This window comes from Talpa occidentalis, unplaced genomic scaffold, assembly GCF_014898055.3.
Source record: "Talpa occidentalis isolate TD23 unplaced genomic scaffold, MPIMG_talOcc4v2.1 talOcc4.13, whole genome shotgun sequence".
In the NCBI taxonomy this organism is placed as follows: Eukaryota; Metazoa; Chordata; class Mammalia; order Eulipotyphla; family Talpidae; genus Talpa; species Talpa occidentalis.
Genome location: NW_023601322.1, coordinates 2,984,701 through 2,999,473, shown reverse-complemented (window position 1 = coordinate 2,999,473; position 14,773 = coordinate 2,984,701). Strand labels below are relative to the sequence as shown.

Genomic DNA, 14,773 nt, shown 5'->3' with positions numbered 1-14,773 from the left:
CTCCACAATCAGACAGGAGTTTTGTAAAATGTATCCATAAGTAAGTCAAAATTTGGGTAAACGCTCATCTATTCCAGATACAATCATTTTGTCTGATTTAAAGCATTCTGTAAATTGTTGAGACACAATTTTTAACTGAAATTTTGGAAGCACAGAGTGAAGCCACCAAGCCCAGGTCTCCTCTCGCCAGGCAGACTGCACCGTCCTGTTTTCACCAAATCTGCTTCCCTAACCTCATCCCAGGCTAGTTTTCAAAGTATCCTCAGGTCCCTCCTGTCTACTCAACACCCAGTTTTCCTCTCAACTTACCCCCAGCTCTCCGCTCATCTATGTGTTTGGGGGCAAGCCTGATTTACTGCGAGCCTTGAAGGGTTCTGATTGTTAAAAACCTAAAATGGCGGCCTCTTTTGCAATTCCTGGCATTGACTTTTAGGTAAGTCGGCAGCCAGTGTAATATACAGGTAAGCCTGTGGCCATAAAAGTACCAGGGAGAATCACCATGACGATGCTTTCATTTAAGGAAGAGCTTCTGGAGACTTTTTCCTCGATCCAGGGACAAGGCATAGCCAGATCTCCAGGCTACGCAGTGGACACACTTGTATGACCCACTGGGATCGCCTGTGATGCCCAACTTGGGAAGTTACAGAGGCTGACACAGATGTTAGCCCTTGTGGAGAGCAGACGAGAAGCATGGAGGACCTCCAGCCCTCAGTCATGCTGGGGCGGACTAACCCTTTGGGGCTACACTGCTCTGCGCTTTCACTTGGTGAAACAACAGATGCCCCCTTATAGTCTATTACTTGGGAATGGATTGTCTTTTATTTATGGGCAAAGCCATCAACGACTAAGATTTATCTTGGAGACACATGGTATCCAATTTGAAAGATGATGGTGAAATTTAATTTCTTTCCACGACTACGGTATTAGCTATAAACTCTTACGATGTTAAAGGTAATTTGTGAGACACTGTTCACCAATGGTCCAGGGCTGAATGGGAGAGGTGAGTGCTCCTTCTGGGTGAATTAGTTCTGGATGTTGAGCTCGTGTGAGGGCGTGTGTGTGTGTGTGTGTGTGTGTGTCCTCATGGGATTCTCTGCAGTGAACTGCAGCCTCATGCACACTGCCTGTTGTGTGTGCTTATTTCCACCAGATGTGCTTGTTTGTGAAGCAATAGCGTGTGTGATGCAGAGGAAGCTTGCATTAGCAGTGCGACATCTGAGCCCTCAGATGTCCAATAAGAAAGCTAACTTTTGGGCCTCCGTGGTGGCGCAGTGGTTAAGCCTCAGCACTATCAAGCTATCCGCAGCCACTGCAGCCTGAGTTCAGTCCCTGGCCAGGGAGCTACCCACATGGTGCAACAGACCTTGCAGTGTATTTCAGTGGATCTGCCTGTTCTGCTCCCCACTCTGTCTCTGGTGAATCCTCTCACTCCCCGTAACTCTGGCCTGTACCCCAGTTCTTATATGCATAAATAAATAAAATAATTCTACAAGAAAGCTCACTCTCTTATAGGATACTATCAACATGAGGTGATCCATTTTGAATTGAGGTGCAAATTCCTTTGCAAGTTGTTTTGAAAACAAATCTTTTACCTTTGGGGAGATAAAGAAGAAAGAAATACCTATAGACAACTACCGTGAAAGAAGCAGAGATGAGGACACCATCACCAGTGTGGACGAGGATATTTCCTAGTAGAGATTTTTTTCTTCATCTGAATTAATCACTATTTGGTTATTAAGACATGTATAATTAATAGCTACTGTGTGCCCAAAACAGAAGCATGTTTTCTACAGAGTCTCAGATTGGTTCTCACTAGTTTTATTGGGACTGAAGGGACCCATCATATTTTTTCCTTATTTTTATGGCGAGTTTGTCCTCCCCAGTTAGCTGGAGCCTTTATTATTCACTGATTATACTCGCTTTACTTCTCTGTATACGGCTCAAGAGTGCCCATTACTACTAGTCACTGCCTCCCCGGTGATGAGTTTCAGCCTTCCTTGGCTGTCCCTGTGACTAGTGTGGAAATGTGGTCGCGATTCTATTTTCTGGTTTGAAGGCTAACATTTGTCATTTTTATAACTCTCGCCAGACAACGTTGAGAGAAATGCCAGTTCTGAAAATTGAAAATTTATTTTTGACTTTGTATTAATGGTGAGAGCACTTATGGTTACAAAGCAGACACACACACACACACACACACACACTCACACACACACACTCTTTGGGTCAAGTTTCTGCAACTCCATTTGGATCAGTCTCTAGTAATAACCTCAGTCAAGCAATGGATGGTTCACGTGACCTGCCAAAACAAACAAAACACAAACAACAAAATAACTTTTTCCAACAGCCTGTATTGTGTATAAAAAACACGAAGAGTGATTTATGGCCGTAGGTTGTTCCGGGCAACGCCATAAATTAGCAGCGCAATGAAGTCGGATTTCCTAAGCAGTGCAACAGACATCTCCCCAGACCTATTCTCCACTACGCAGCCTGAATAAACTTTAAGAAATGCCAATGTCCACATTTAAGAAATGCAAACCAAGTCCTGAGAGTCACCTGGCTTTCCGTCACCCTTAGAACAAAACTACCACCATTTCAGTGGGCTCTGGCCCCCACGGCACCCTGGGCACCCACAAGCCAGTCCCTACCTTAAGCTCTGTATTTCAGTACCTTCAGCACAAGCTCTATCCATGTGGTCTGAAAGGCAAGAATTCATTTTTTTTAAATATTTATTTATGCATATAAGAGCTAGGGCACGGGCCAGAGACGCGGGGATGGGGGTAGGGGGATAGTGAGGGGATCCACCAGAGACAGAGCGGGGAACAGAACAGGCAGATTGACTGAAACACACTGCTGAGGGGAGCCATGGGGAGACAGGAGAGGTCTGCTGCGCCATGTGGGTTGCTCCCTGGCTGGCTGGGGATCGAACTTGTGCCGCAGAGGCTGCGAACAGTTTCACAGTGTGGTGCTTAACCCTTGCACTACCAGGGAGGCCCCAAGAATTCATCTTTTTTAAAAGCTGAGTAGTACCCCATTGAGTAAAGATACCCAAACTCTTCTATCCCTCATCCAGTGATGGCATTTGGGGTGTTTCCAGGCCTTAGCTATTCGAGCAGCCTGCTATGAACAGGGGGTGCAGGTATCGTTTAGATTAGTTTTCACGGTCTCGGGGAAGGTAATACCTAGGCGAGGTCTTGCTGGGTCATATGGTATTTCCATTTTTAGATTTGTAAGGAAGGCCCATGCTGCTTCCTGACTGTGCCCAGTTACACGGGGCTCCACTTTCAACGCGTCCCTTTCTCTGGCTCTGGCTATTGGGGTCTTTGCAGAAAGCTGGACCTTCCTTGGTCTTCTTTTCTAAACTCAAATGATATTTCCTCGGAAAGGTCTTCCAGAGGACCCGCTCCAAAGTAATAGCATCTCCAGTCCCTCTGATCCCTTCAAGGTTTCTTGGTTCACATGTCACCATTATTTTACTATTTGTTCATTTCCCAGCTGACTGTCTACCTCCTATTACGGTGAATAAAGTGTTAGCTTGTGTTTTCAAGAATGTTCTTAGGCGGCAGGCTTAGAGTGTAAATGATGCGGCTTTCAGAGGCTCACCCAGGTTGTCCCCAGTGATTTTATTGGGCACTTACTCAACAGCTTCCCTTTTCTGGGCTCTACTCCCTGTGTCCTCGCTTTTGTGAAAAGCTCACTTATTCTGGAATGTTGACGCTTTTCTTGATCCTACATGGAAACACAACTAGGATAAGTACATTTTCTGTCTTACTTTATAATTACATACATATGCACATATAGGTAGTTGTAAATGCTTCTAACTCTTAAAATATTTTCTAAAATTATAAGTATTACAGAATTTAATATTGCCACTGAAATAAAGTTCTATTTATGTTTTTCATTTTTCAATTTGAAAATTCGGTCATGCTGATGTACAGCACGGCCCATGTACTGTGGGTATAGGCGCCCTTCTAACACACAGGCCTTTTCTTCCCGCCACCACCATATATTTTTTACTGTGAAGTATGGACATTTATCATAGAGGAAGGTGCCTGAAAGAAAAGACTCACTTCTCCACTATAATTACACTGTTTACTTCTAAAGTTGGAGAAAAGGAGGGCACTGCTATCACAAAAGGCCTTTTATGGAAGGGTGGCACTGATATCACAAGAAGGTCCTTTATGGACAGGAGAAATCTATGATCAATAAAACGGGAAAGCTGCACATAAGAAAGGAAAACACTACCTGCCCGTCAGCTGTCTACATAGGAATCTTTGATTTGTTATTATTTACACAGAAAAATATTTCCTTATAATATTGTGGCAGCTTGTTTGCAACACTCTTTTGAGACAAATAATTGCTAAAATGTACTGAATATTTTAAAGGCAAACATCATTAGCTTTTCCAAAGCTAAAAATCACTCTTTTCACTGCAAAATAAAAATGTAAAGTCGCCTAGACACCTTCGAGAGTGGCTGCGCATCCCTGTCTGGAGAAGGACACGCAAGATGCGCGACTGGCAGAGCCCGGGCAGCGGCCACCACCGCCAGGAGGCCAGTGCAAGGCCAGAGCTGCGTCTCCCAGCACAGACACTCACCCACTTCGCCTTTAACCTTGGGAGACAGAGTTGCTGTATCGCCTGCAGAACTTGACTTTTGTCCAATGCAAGGACGCGCAGACACAGCTGGGCTGACTGTCCTTGAATTCAGCCCAGGTCAGCATGAGCCAACCGGCAAAGGTCTTTCACGTGAACCTTGGCAACGGATGCTCGCAGCGCTGAGCTATTTGGACTGCTGGCTGACTCTTGAATCTTATGGCTTATTCTAGAACATCTGTGTTGACATTTTCCATTGACAGCACAACAGTGATGGTGGATGAAGCTGCCACCGCCTTAATACAGACCGTGTCTGTGGGGCCAGACCTCAGCCCTTGTATTCACTGTATAATTCGGTCCCACACATTTGTGGGGGTAAAAAAAACTATTTTCCATAACAATCTCCTTGATGAAGCAATTACAGTTCCTAATGTTTAAAAACCTAGTGTCGGTACATCACTTCTGCAGGATAAATACAGTAATCTGTTGACTTGAAGAAAAACAACTGTCAATACTTGCTGCCAGTGATAAAATCCAAGCTTCAAGCATGGAATTGTGTGTATCTCACAACATCTCAATACTGAGAACAGTTTTAAGTGTGACTGTTGATACGAACAAATATGATTTTTGATATTGAATAACGAGATATGTCAACATTGTAAAGTCTGCACAGCAATGACACAGCAGTGATTTGACACATCACTGTCGAATCGTAATCTCTGCTGTTAAATAATCACGCTTGGGTAAAAGAACCATTTGAAGAGAGAAATACACTGATGTACATTAGTGTAGCTGAATATGAAATAGTCATGATATCGTGCAAATTCAGCACCTACACTGGGGCCCTGGTGCATCAGTGGATCTGAGGAGGTGTCACTCCTTCCAAGCAGAGCTGGAGAAGCTCTCAGTGAAGCTGTGGTCTTGTCCAATGCTGGTGCCCTTGGCAAGGGCATGAGAGCCCTTCTGCCAGGAACTAGCAGTGCGCCCGGGCACGGGGAGCCAGCGTGGGACTGAAATAAAGAGCAAATGCCGTTTGCCAAGTGCTGCCACTGCCAACCGGCCAGCAGGGGCCGGGCGCGCGGTATCTCTGGATAACTCTGAGAGAAGCCTGTGGAATGATCTGAAGAGAGTGAACTTGTGCCAGTCAGATGAACGGGCTGGAGCTGTCACACTGCATCTTCACAACGCTCAGGTCCCTTCACCAAGGTCAGCAGCACTGCGTCCTGGCCACCCATGCTGCCACCCTGCAAATCAGCCACTTAGAGCCACGTGCCATGTGCAGTGGTGCAGAAAGGTTGAAATTAACAGTATACAAAATGAACGTCAGTCGAGTTTAAAAAAAAGAAATTAGAAAATTTAGGCAGTGAGATTATGGTAAACAAGATATGGACCTAAAAGTGAGAGCGAAATATAATCTCAAAGAGTATCCTGGGGCGGGGGGGGGGGAAGCTAGGAGAAGCAAGTAGGATGCAGAACGACACCCCGGATGATCTCACTCCTAGATGGAAGACAAAGAAGCAAAGCAAACACCCAAAACAAAACGAATGCTAGATTCGAGAACAAACTGCTGGTCACACGAGGAAAGACTGTGGGGGCTGAAACAAGTGAGGGGGTCAGTTACCCAGCGGTGGGTGTCCTGGGCCTTGCTGCCAGTGACCGTGCAGTGCACACATGTCAGAGCAGAAGGCTGAGCACCCGGAACATGTGACGTTACAGGCCACTGCTGCCTCTATCCTGTAGAGTAGGCCAAATATTCACTTTGTCAAGAATTCACCAGAAAGTTTTAATAATGCTGAATTTGTCTTATGTAACAGTTATTGACAGATTTCTACCTGCAAAGGCATCAACGGAGAAATTTGCTAAATCTGCAGTCTCTTGGCTTATTTTTCTCTCTTTCAAATACGCACCCCGAAAGTTATTTCAGAAAGAAGCGTGCAAATAACCCAAGGTTTCCCCAAAGTAATGTCTAAGGCAATATATATCAATATATATATTTAGGAGAATTAGATACCTCCTGTTTCGTCAAAGAGTAAGATTAATGGGATCTCATCAACTTCCTTCCCTTAGACTTTTTATTTTTATCAGTCATTAGCCTGGTCCTAATTACCTGAGCTGAAAACCTGAAAATCAAAATTCATTTGAGAACCTCACACTTTGCTTCCATCAGAAAGACACAAAAAGCTTTCAATCACCCTGTGAAATCTCTCCCCACCAGCTTCCCTTCCCCATCCACTGTGGTCTTGTTAGTCCCAGACTTCAACTCATCAGGGCATCGGAATCCTCGGGGCTCCTTTCCTCAGCCCCTCCTGCCTCCAAGGCTTGTCTATAATTTTTGAACTAAGTTGACATAAAGTGAAGAAAGAAATCCTGAGATAAATGATCAAATTATTGTTGACAAGACTGCCAGGACATTAAATCAAGGTGAAAGACGTAAGTGAAAGACGTATGGTTTCTCTGAGGAGCAATCAGACCACAATCAATGGTGACAGGACAGTCTTTTCAAGACGGGTAGACGAGAGCCCCATGCAAAACGATGGATCTGAAAGCTTATGTGACACCACGTGCAAAAGGTAACTCAACAGTGGCCCAGAATATACATGAAGACTAGAGCTAGGAGGGAAGGAACACAGCCAGGAGCTTCAGGACACTGGTTTTATAGTGGTGGCTTCTTGTATAAGACACTAAGGACATAGGTAATATAAGAAAAAATAGACAAATTGGACTTCATAAATATGAAAAAAATACACCCAAAGTTACTATTGAGAAAGTAAAAGCATCCGCTCGCAGAATGGGAGGGCATGTTTGCAAATCATATATCTGATGAGGTACCAGGATCTAGGATCCCTGAAAGTCAACAACAGAAAGCAAACAACAGGATTCAAGAATGGACATAAAACTTGAGTAGACATTTCTCCAGGGAAGATACTCAAAGAACCAGTAAGCATAAGAGACATCTACTCAGCATCACTGGTCATCAGGGAAGCGCAGATAAAAGCTATAAAGAGGGACCACCTTATACCCATCAGGGTGGCTGCTATGGAAGGGCGGGCAATGCTGGTAAGGCTATGAAGACCCAGTAACGCGCGTGTGTTGTCGGTGGGAATGGAAACTGGTGCAGCCACTATGGCAAAGAGTATGACCGTGCCTTAAAAATATTAAAATAAAAACATTACATGATCCAGCAGCTCCACTTCTGAGTTTATATTCAAACGAATTGAAAACAGGGACGGAAGAGACACTTGTACATGGCGTCCATAGCAGCAATCCTGACAATAGCCACAAAGTGGAAGCAAAATAAGTGTCCAGCAGGGCAGGAACAGATAAGTAGAGCGTGGCATAAGCAGACAATGGAATATTATTCAGCTTTTTAAAGGAAGGAAATTTCCCAACATGCTGCTGTATGGAGGAAACTTGAAGGCATTTTGCTCTTGAAAGAAGCCAGTCACGAAAAGACAAGCACTGTACAAACCCACTTGTAGGAGATACTTAGAGTGGTCAACAGCACAGAGACCTGGAATTGAATAGTTGACAGAAGTCACAGAAAAGGGGACATCGGGAGCTATTGCTTAACGGGGCTAGAATTCATCTCACAATACGAGGATGTGGAGACGTACGGTGGGGATGTTCCCACAGTGTTGAAAATGCCTGTCACAGCACGCATGGCGAAACCCTTAAGCTGGAAATTTTTGGTGAATTTGACACAATCAAAAAATGGAAAAAGAAAAGTGAAAAGGAGTCCTCTCCCAAGACAGGCTGGCAGCTGCCAAACAAAAGGACTAGAAGACAATTCAAGACAATACAAAGAATTTTTATGAGGACATAGAAAAAATGATCGTTGGTTTTGAGAAAATTAATGAAGTTTAGGGGGGTGTCTTGTCAAAGTTAATAGCAAAATGAACCCTGGAAGTATAAGAACATCCTACTGTGATGAAAAACAACAAGGAAGGGATGGCTGCACATTGAGCAATAATCGCCTGGAAATGAGCAGAAACCCTCATGGCGGGAGCCCCTCCCGCTGGCTCCACTTGCAGAGACTCGGAGTCAGTAAGTCCTTCCAGGGGAAATATCCGATTCTCGGACGTGCCTGCCTCTTGCAATTTCAGGCTATTAGGGCAGAAATGGACAGAACCAGATGTGATGAATCCTGCCTCCGGCCAGGGCCTCTCGAGACCGGGGCCCGCGGCCCAGCCCCGCAGCCTGCTCCCCCGGCCCGCTCGGGCGCCTCTTCCTCAAAATAAAATCACGTAGTTCCGTTTCCAGAGCAAAGTCTCCCCTCCGCTATTTGACACTATTCTCAGGGAAGCAAGGCATGAGTCAGCCTCATACGTTAGCATTTTAAAATTAAACGGGAGGCATCTCGCTCCATCCTAGAGGGTCCGCTGCTCGCCGAGAGTTAGGGTCACAGTCAAGGCAAACGGCTCCGCAACGCTGCTCTTTATGTGACGGTTTTTCCTTGGGAAAAAAGTATGTCATAAGTTATTGTTTGTCGTACCTTTGTAAGGACCTATGTTTACCTTTCAATCAGGCAAACAACCAATACAGTCCTTGAATGGCCACAATGGTCCGTGCAAGTGATTGTGTGATTCTCCACTATTAGTGACTTAGAATATTCAGAATAAAGCAAACTCTGAAGACGGAAGTGCAGGTCAGCAGAGACGTGTGTGTACATGCTGCACAGAAAATGTTGGGGGCCTTTCTGGTGGCTTAGGGGTTACACCTCAATGCTACCACTGAGACGGCCTGAGTTCGATCCCCGGCCAGGGAGTGACCCACAGGGCGCAGCAGCCCTCTCCTGTCTCCCTGCTGTTCCCCTCAGCAGGGAATTTCAGTGGATCTACCTGTTCGCTCCCCACTCTGTCTCTGGGGAGTTCTCTCACCCCCGGCACCTCTGGCCTGTACCCCAGTTGTATGCATTAAAAAAAGGCAGTAACACACATACATATAACACATATATTTTAAAGACACTTTTTTGAAGTATTTAAAACTATTAAAACCTTTAATATGATTACAATTTCCTTCCTGAATTTGTTAAAAAATTCTTTCCTTAAACACTGAAATTTCTTAATACGAACTGTTAAGAAAATTTTCACATAGTGAGACACACAGCCACAGTAAAACACTATTAGGCATAAAAAACAGTGTGAAATGTAGAGAAATTCTGTATAAGATATACTGAAAAAAAAAGGTATACTTTTTAAAAAACATAAAATGTTGATATATATTTGATACGAGAAAGACTAATGTTAGATAGTAAATGCAAATATGATAGCAGGACTTACTTGTGCTTAGCTCATTCAATCTAATTAAACAATTCCCAATCTATATTGCAAAATTTATTTTGTGGGTGAGAGATGTAGACATTAACAAATCAAACATGTGGACAGCTCGATTCTGGCAACAGAAATATGTAAAGCTTCTGTTTTTGCTTCTGTACTAGAAGGAAATGAAGACTGTATTTTGCATTCAAGACAGATAAATGGGAAAACTCAAAATTGACACACTAATCCAAAAAATTTTAGAGACCTTTTGACCAACCAAAGCTAGTCCATTCATGTTCATTTAATTTACATCTGGACAATGAAAGAAGATTAAATTATGTTTACCTTTCATGTTTTAGGGAAAACCAACAAAAACACGAAAAAAATTAAGTTTTATAAATGCCTGTTTCTGGTTTCCACTCATTGCAGCGCACCTCACTGGAGAGCAGTTAAAAGAGTAACACGTTGGGAACACGCAGATTGGAAGGCAACTCCAGTTTCAAGGTTCTGGAGCACTATGCACCTCTCCATGAACAGCTCCGTGTCCCTAATGCTATGTGTCCCTAAAGCTACATGGTGCAAGGTCTAAGATTTACCATACGGGGGTTGTAAGGAGAAGGCAGGGGGAGGCATTAGTTCTGCTCCCCCAGGTTACAGCTGGACCTGCCCTGGCTTCCCATCAGTCTTGTCAAGGATCTCCCTGAAGGTGAGGTGGGTATAGCTGTCACGGTGTTTTCCTGCTGGGGTCTGACCACTGTGACCACAGATGCCTGGAGCTAGAACCCATGAGGGAATATTCTGTGCAGAGAGGAGCAAAGGTCTAGGGTTCTCCTTTGACTTCGCTCGAGCTAGAGGAGATGGGTAGGCGTGAAAGACGGATAGAGGCACGGCAGGAATTGTCTGGGAGAATGGCTGGGGTTCAAGTCTCCAAAGGCTACAGAGGCAGGCGAGGTGGGCACCAGAGGGGCAACTGGTAATGGGCCAGGCAAGTGGACTCAGAGGGAGCTGACTCCTGTGGCTTCCAGTGCCAGGAACCTGCAGACCTGCCCCAGGCCACCGAGGGGAGCAAGCACGGGGCACTGCCCAGGCCAGTCCTGCAAGGCCAGCAACAGCATGATCAGGTGATGGCATGGAAGATGGGCAGTGCCACCACTGCCCTGCCACCCCGGGGGAGCAGGTGCCAGCAGACAGCCCTCTGCAGAGGAGGCATCAAAGGCCAAATCTTGAATATGACTTAAAAAAAAAAAAAAAAAGAACAAGAAAGGAAATTCCCTGGATAAGCATGAGTTGTCTCCTAGCAAAATCCTGAGCTTGAGTGAAGAAAATGATTTTGGTCATGGGAACAGAGAGACTTGTTTCTATCCCTAAGCTCTGTTCATCTTCTAACTATAAAACAGATGAGAATCATGCTACCGTTGTCAAAACAAACGAACTGCCGTAGGAATATGAAAAGCGAAAGACAACCTTGTCTCGCATGGATCTGTAAACTTTTTACAGATTATTTAACCTGCAGATGTAACCATGCTCCTGGAAAGACAAGCAGGACAGCAGCAGCGGTGGGAAATTCCCCAACCTCCTTCTTTCCAAGAAATAATAATATTCAAACCATCTCGCCACCAATCAGGCTGACTGGAACACGCACACCCCCTCATGCATGCCTGGCCACCCCCCACAATGGTGAGCTGTGATGCCAGAAATGCGTGCACCCCAATATATACCATCTGGCCCTTTACCAAAAGGACACAGCTCACCAGGCAGTGTTTCTGTGTCTGGTTTTATTTATTTTTTATTTATTTTTTAACGATTATTTTTTATGCATACAAGAGCTGCAGTGCGGGCCGAAGGTGGGGGTGGGGTGAGAGGACTCACTGGAGACAGAGCGGGGAGCAGAACAGGCAGATCGACTGAAATCCACTGCTGAGGGGAGCAGCGGGGAGACAGGAGAGGTCTGCTGTGCCATGTGGGTAGCTCCCTGGCCGGGGATCCAACTTGTGCTGCAGAGGCCATGGACAGCTTCATAGTGCTGCGCTTAACCCCTTGCGCCACCAGGGAGGCCCCTGGTTTTATTTTTAAAAGATCTTCTGGTTGTTCAGGAAAATATTCTGTTGGGAGCAAGGACTTGACTGTATTATACAATTTCACGTGTGTATTCTAGCATTTTGTTCTACAGTTATGTTTACTCATCCAAAACTCCTAACAGATATAGACTTTCAGAGTAGCTAGAGTTTTTCATTTTGTTTTCATCTTAGTAAACCGAGTCCTCACAGTTCCTAACATCCGCCTGGACCTCATGAAATAACTGCTAAAGAATTAATGTGCTCGAATCACGTTCAGGGACTTGGCTGAAAGGGCCTTTCTTTCTAATTGTATTTCCATGGCATTCTACTATTAATATGTTTCTCTTCTCATAAAATTTTTGTGAGCCTCAACCTTTGAATTATGATGTCAGATTGAATTTATAATTATCTGGCTAGCTATGTTTGGTTCAGACAAATGAGGTTCCCTTTAGAACAACAGACAATGTTCTGGGAAATTCTTATTAGCTACGGAAGACAGCATCAGATTTTCCAAATATTTATTCTATTTCTTGAGAATAGAAAGCAACTTTAATGACCATTAAGAGATTCTGGATGAGATGCAAAATTGCACCTTGATTTTAGAACAATAGAGCATTAAAAGAACAACAAAAGTTTTCAAATATTCTCGTGGGAGTTCTCACAGGGTAAGGACTCGCCAGCCATGAAATCAGAAGCCAACCGTGATGGAGATGGCGGGAAATCATAGACGCACGGTCCCTCGTCTCGGTGAACCTCTCTGTTGTATATTCTTACATTTCCACCCTTCCTGCATGTGTGTGGAGACATTTTAAATTCAGGGGTGTTCTTATAATTATTGTGTTGCCGGATTTTTCAAAAAATTCTGGCCCACATGTCACAATGTCTCTCTTTTTTTTTTTTTTTTTGATTGGCGAACCTACTCTGTTTATTGATATTGATTAGTGACATATCAGGGTTTATTTTTACCACCACATTTTTTGTTTTTTTGTTCTATACTTTCCCTTCAGTTTCTTTTCCTATGTTCCTGCCTTCTATTTAATGTATACATTTCTGTATTCCCTTTTAATCCTGGAAACTATAGATTTTTAATATACCTAGAGATTGTTCTCAAATGCGCACGTTCCTGATTTAACAGTAGCTGTGCAATGTTTGTAAAAGCTCAGTAACTGACTTGCAGAATTTTGTATTTATTTGTTATCTTCATTGTATCTGTATTTGTCTTGATGTTTGATATATTCTTGGTAAAATAATCATTTGAAATTGGCTCTGAGAGCCTGTTTCTTGTCACATAAATGACTAAGAGTGTTGGGAAGGGAAGCAGGAGGGCAGGAAACTGGTCTGAATGCAAAGCAGCGGGATGGGGTCCTTTGGAGCCTGACTCCTCCAGGCCCATCCAGAGGGGCCTGCGCTGTTAACAGGCGCCATCCTGGGCTGCTGGCCAAAACAAAGCAGAAGGATAACTTACTGTCTTTGGAGGAAATTTTCTCAAAATGAGCCTGCGTAGTGGCAATAGAGTAGAAGAGCCAGTGGAGGGCTCACAGAAAGGCAACGGCCGTCCCTGGACAGGGCCCCGGCAGAAGCAATGACAAGGCCTCCAGGCCTGTGGCCATGTAAACTAGGAATATGCTGTGATCTTTGTATGAATTTTTGGAGAAAAGGCATCTGTAAAAATAAGTAAATAAGGGCTTTTCAAATGAGGCCTCCCTGGTGGTGCAGGAGGTTGAGCGCTGCGCTGTGAAGCTGCCCACAGCCTCTGCCGCGCTGGTTCGATCCCAGCCGGCCGGTGAGGGTCCCACATGGCGTGGCAGACCTCGCCTGTCGTGCCCGCTGCTCCCCTCAGCAGTGTATTTCGTCAGTCTGCCTGTTCTAGTCCCCGCTCTGTCTCTGGTGAATCCTCTCACCCTCCTGCACCCCTGGCCTGCACCCCAGTTCCTGTCTGCATGAATAAATAGATCTTTAAAAAAAGGGAACTTCTCAAATGGCCCAATGATTTACAATGGAATTTTCATGTATACATTTGTTAAATGATAGAATTGAAAATTGGTAAAATTTAAAAAATAGCTACTCATTTTTAAGAACTGTTGAAAATATGAAATCACGGATCTAGAAGGTTTAATAGACTCTACAAAAAAAAATAAAGAAAAGAAAATCCATGCCTAGACACATAGCAATGGAATTGCTAACGCAGAAGATGAAGATAAAATCTTGAAGGGGCAGAAAGAAAGTCCATGTCAATTAAAGGGAATGACAGCTAGAATGATTGCAGACATTTCAATAGCAAAGAAACAAGCAACAGCCGCTCAAATAATATCTACCAAGAGCCAGGAGAAAATACCTGTCAACCTAGAATTGTCAGTCAGCAAATGGATCTTTCAAGGATGAAGGGAAAATGAAGACATTCAGAAAATAAGTAAACACTGAGATTTTATCTCCAAGAGACCTATTTTCAAGGAAATTTTGAGGATGTAGTTCCGAAAGAAAATGATCTGAGAACAGTCTCAGGAGCAAGCGAGACCAGGTGACCAAGATAATGGCAACAACAAACGCTCCATGTTTGGTAACAACGCAGCTGAAATGAGAAGTTACCCACAAACATAATTTCATTTAGAAATTGAAAACCGGCCCCATGTGCGTGCACCTCGACTCGGCTGGTCGGCCCGAGAGCCCCCGAATGCCCAGCAGCCCTCTCCAGCAGGTGGAGGAAGCTCAGGACCCGGGGGGACTCGCCAAGCTGCAGGCGCAGGGGGGAAAGGTGGGTTCTGCTCTCAGAAGAAGGGGGTTCACAGAACGGCTACAGCAGAAGATAAAGACTTCACTTCTCCTTAAGAAGATCCCCAACAGACTTCCTTCCAAAATTCACACAGG

At 44.4% G+C, this 14,773-nt stretch overlaps 1 protein-coding gene across 4 annotated transcripts in view; it reads right to left on the bottom strand.

Annotated features, from left to right (window-relative positions):
* The window catches only part of NETO1 (neuropilin and tolloid like 1), an 85,475-nt gene that overhangs the window by 35,468 nt on the left and 35,234 nt on the right, over positions 1-14,773 (bottom strand). For 2 of the 4 annotated variants that reach the window (XM_054693990.1, XM_037508412.2), the window contains one exon: positions 3,639-3,729. The exons of the other annotated variants lie outside the window; for them this stretch is intronic. In XM_054693990.1, coding sequence (XP_054549965.1) covers positions 3,639-3,729 — 91 coding nt within the window. Of the gene's footprint in view, positions 1-3,638; positions 3,730-14,773 lie in introns of those variants that run through there. 4 annotated transcript variants of the gene reach the window in all.